This window comes from Otolemur garnettii, unplaced genomic scaffold, assembly GCF_000181295.1.
Source record: "Otolemur garnettii isolate 467f Iridium unplaced genomic scaffold, OtoGar3 scaffold00014, whole genome shotgun sequence".
Lineage (NCBI taxonomy): Eukaryota > Metazoa > Chordata > Mammalia > Primates > Galagidae > Otolemur > Otolemur garnettii.
In genome coordinates this window covers 2,766,627-2,768,332 of record NW_003852409.1, presented here as the reverse complement: position 1 = coordinate 2,768,332, position 1,706 = coordinate 2,766,627, and the positions used below count along the sequence as shown (strand labels likewise).

The following is a 1,706-nucleotide window of genomic DNA, read 5'->3' as shown; positions in this document are numbered from 1 at the left end:
AAAAAAAAAAAAAGATGCAGTTAGTCCTGAAAGAAGAATAAGACAAAACCTAATCACAGATGATACAAAATCAGGTGAACTGATAAAGAAAAAAACTAGATGGTGTGTGGTATCTCTAAACCACAGAATCCCAAAGCAGGCCTTATTTGGGGGGCTGGGGTCATAATGCAGAATATGACAGTTTTCTCCCTTCAGGGGTACTCAAAGTTTAACAGAGAGAAGGGTGGAGGGCTTAAGGTGAAATCATAATAAAGTGAGGTGGGGTTGGAGAAGGAACCCAAGAAGTAGACCTGTGGGCGGCGCCTGTGGCTCAAGGAGTAGGGTGCTGGCCCCATATGCCAGAGGTGGCGGGTTCAAACCCAGCCCTGGCCAAAAACTGCAACAACAACACCAACAACAAAAGTAGACCTGAAGTAACACAGTTAGTTGGTGAGCACTGACATTCGTAAACATTGTATCACTAATAGCTGGCAGTTATTGCATCCTATGTGCCAAGTACTGGCCTGAGAACTTCACTGGAAATATCTCATTTGATCCTCATAGCAACTCTGAAGTAAGTACCATTATTACCAAGCCAGGTTTTTAAATTTGGAGTCAGAATTTGAACTCAGAGCCCCAGCTTTTAACCACTGCTTATTCCACACACAGGGAATGGCGGGTGAGAGAGACCGCAGCAACTTATAGAAAGAGTACTTCCTGGAAGTAATTCAGTGTCGCTGAAGGATGTCAGAGATCAAATGTGATGGGCAGGAAGGGCCCAGGTCATTAAGATCTTGACCGCTAAATTAAATGGTTTCAACTCTACCCGCAGGCAATAGGGAGCCACTAAAGGTACCAGGGAGGGCTATGATCTCATCCAGTCTGTATTTTAGAAAGACTGTTCTGCCACCAGAAGCAGGAGGAAAGAGGTCGGGTTAGGAGGCAACCGCTGTAACACAGAGAAGTCAGGAGGGTACTGGAAGGGGTGTGGGGGGATTCGAAAGATTTAGAAAAGGGAACTGGCGATCGAAAGGACAGGCCGGAGGCAGATGCCCGAAAGGGAGAAGGAAAGCGGCCGGTGCACTGCGAGGCCCGGGTCCGCCCGGCGCCCCTCCCTCCCGGAGTGTCCCCTCACCTTGGCCGTACGGATCATGCGCTTGGCCACGTCCAGGTCGCCCTGGTGGTTCTGGCCGATCTCGGCAATGATGAAGCACGGGTGCTGCCCGCCCACCCAGCGCCCGGGACACAGCTCCAGCTCCAGCGGCATCGTGGCAACATGCACCCCGGCGCCCCACTGCCGGCCTAGGGTCAGGCCGCCGCCCCTGCCAGTCCCGCCCGCAGCCCCGGCGGGCCCACACGCGGGCCCCGCCACGTCAGCCCGCAGCCTCCGCTCAGCCAATTCCCGGGCCCGCCTCGCTCCCGACAGCCAATTGGGGCTCCCGCGGGAGGGGCGGGGACTACCGCGGGAGGGCGGGGTCCTCCTGTGCAGTGTGTGCGGCTCCCAGCGCCAGCTCTGCATCAGGCAGTCCCGGGTCGGTGCGCGCACTCGGGAGCGCGCTCTCCCTGGGGGAGGCCCCTGGCAGCCTTGAGACCCTGGGTGCACCTGCCATGGTTGGGGAGAGCGCATTTTCGGTGTAATAGGAAAAATGGATTCTAGAGTGAGAATTATAGAGCGAGTTCGAGTCCAGCCTCTGCCGTCAACCAGCTCTTAATCACAGATACGTTAG

General features: G+C 55.0%; 1 protein-coding gene across 1 annotated transcript in view; it reads right to left on the bottom strand.

The window, feature by feature from the left end:
- Nucleotides 1-1,363, bottom strand: part of NANS (N-acetylneuraminate synthase) — a 22,634-nt gene extending 21,271 nt beyond the window's left edge. Inside the window, exon 1 of the mRNA XM_003785161.3 lies at nucleotides 1,115-1,363. Coding sequence (XP_003785209.1) covers nucleotides 1,115-1,246 — 132 coding nt within the window. The 5' untranslated portion in view covers nucleotides 1,247-1,363. The remainder of the gene's footprint in view (nucleotides 1-1,114) is intronic.
- Nucleotides 1,364-1,706: the final 343 nt, after the last annotated feature.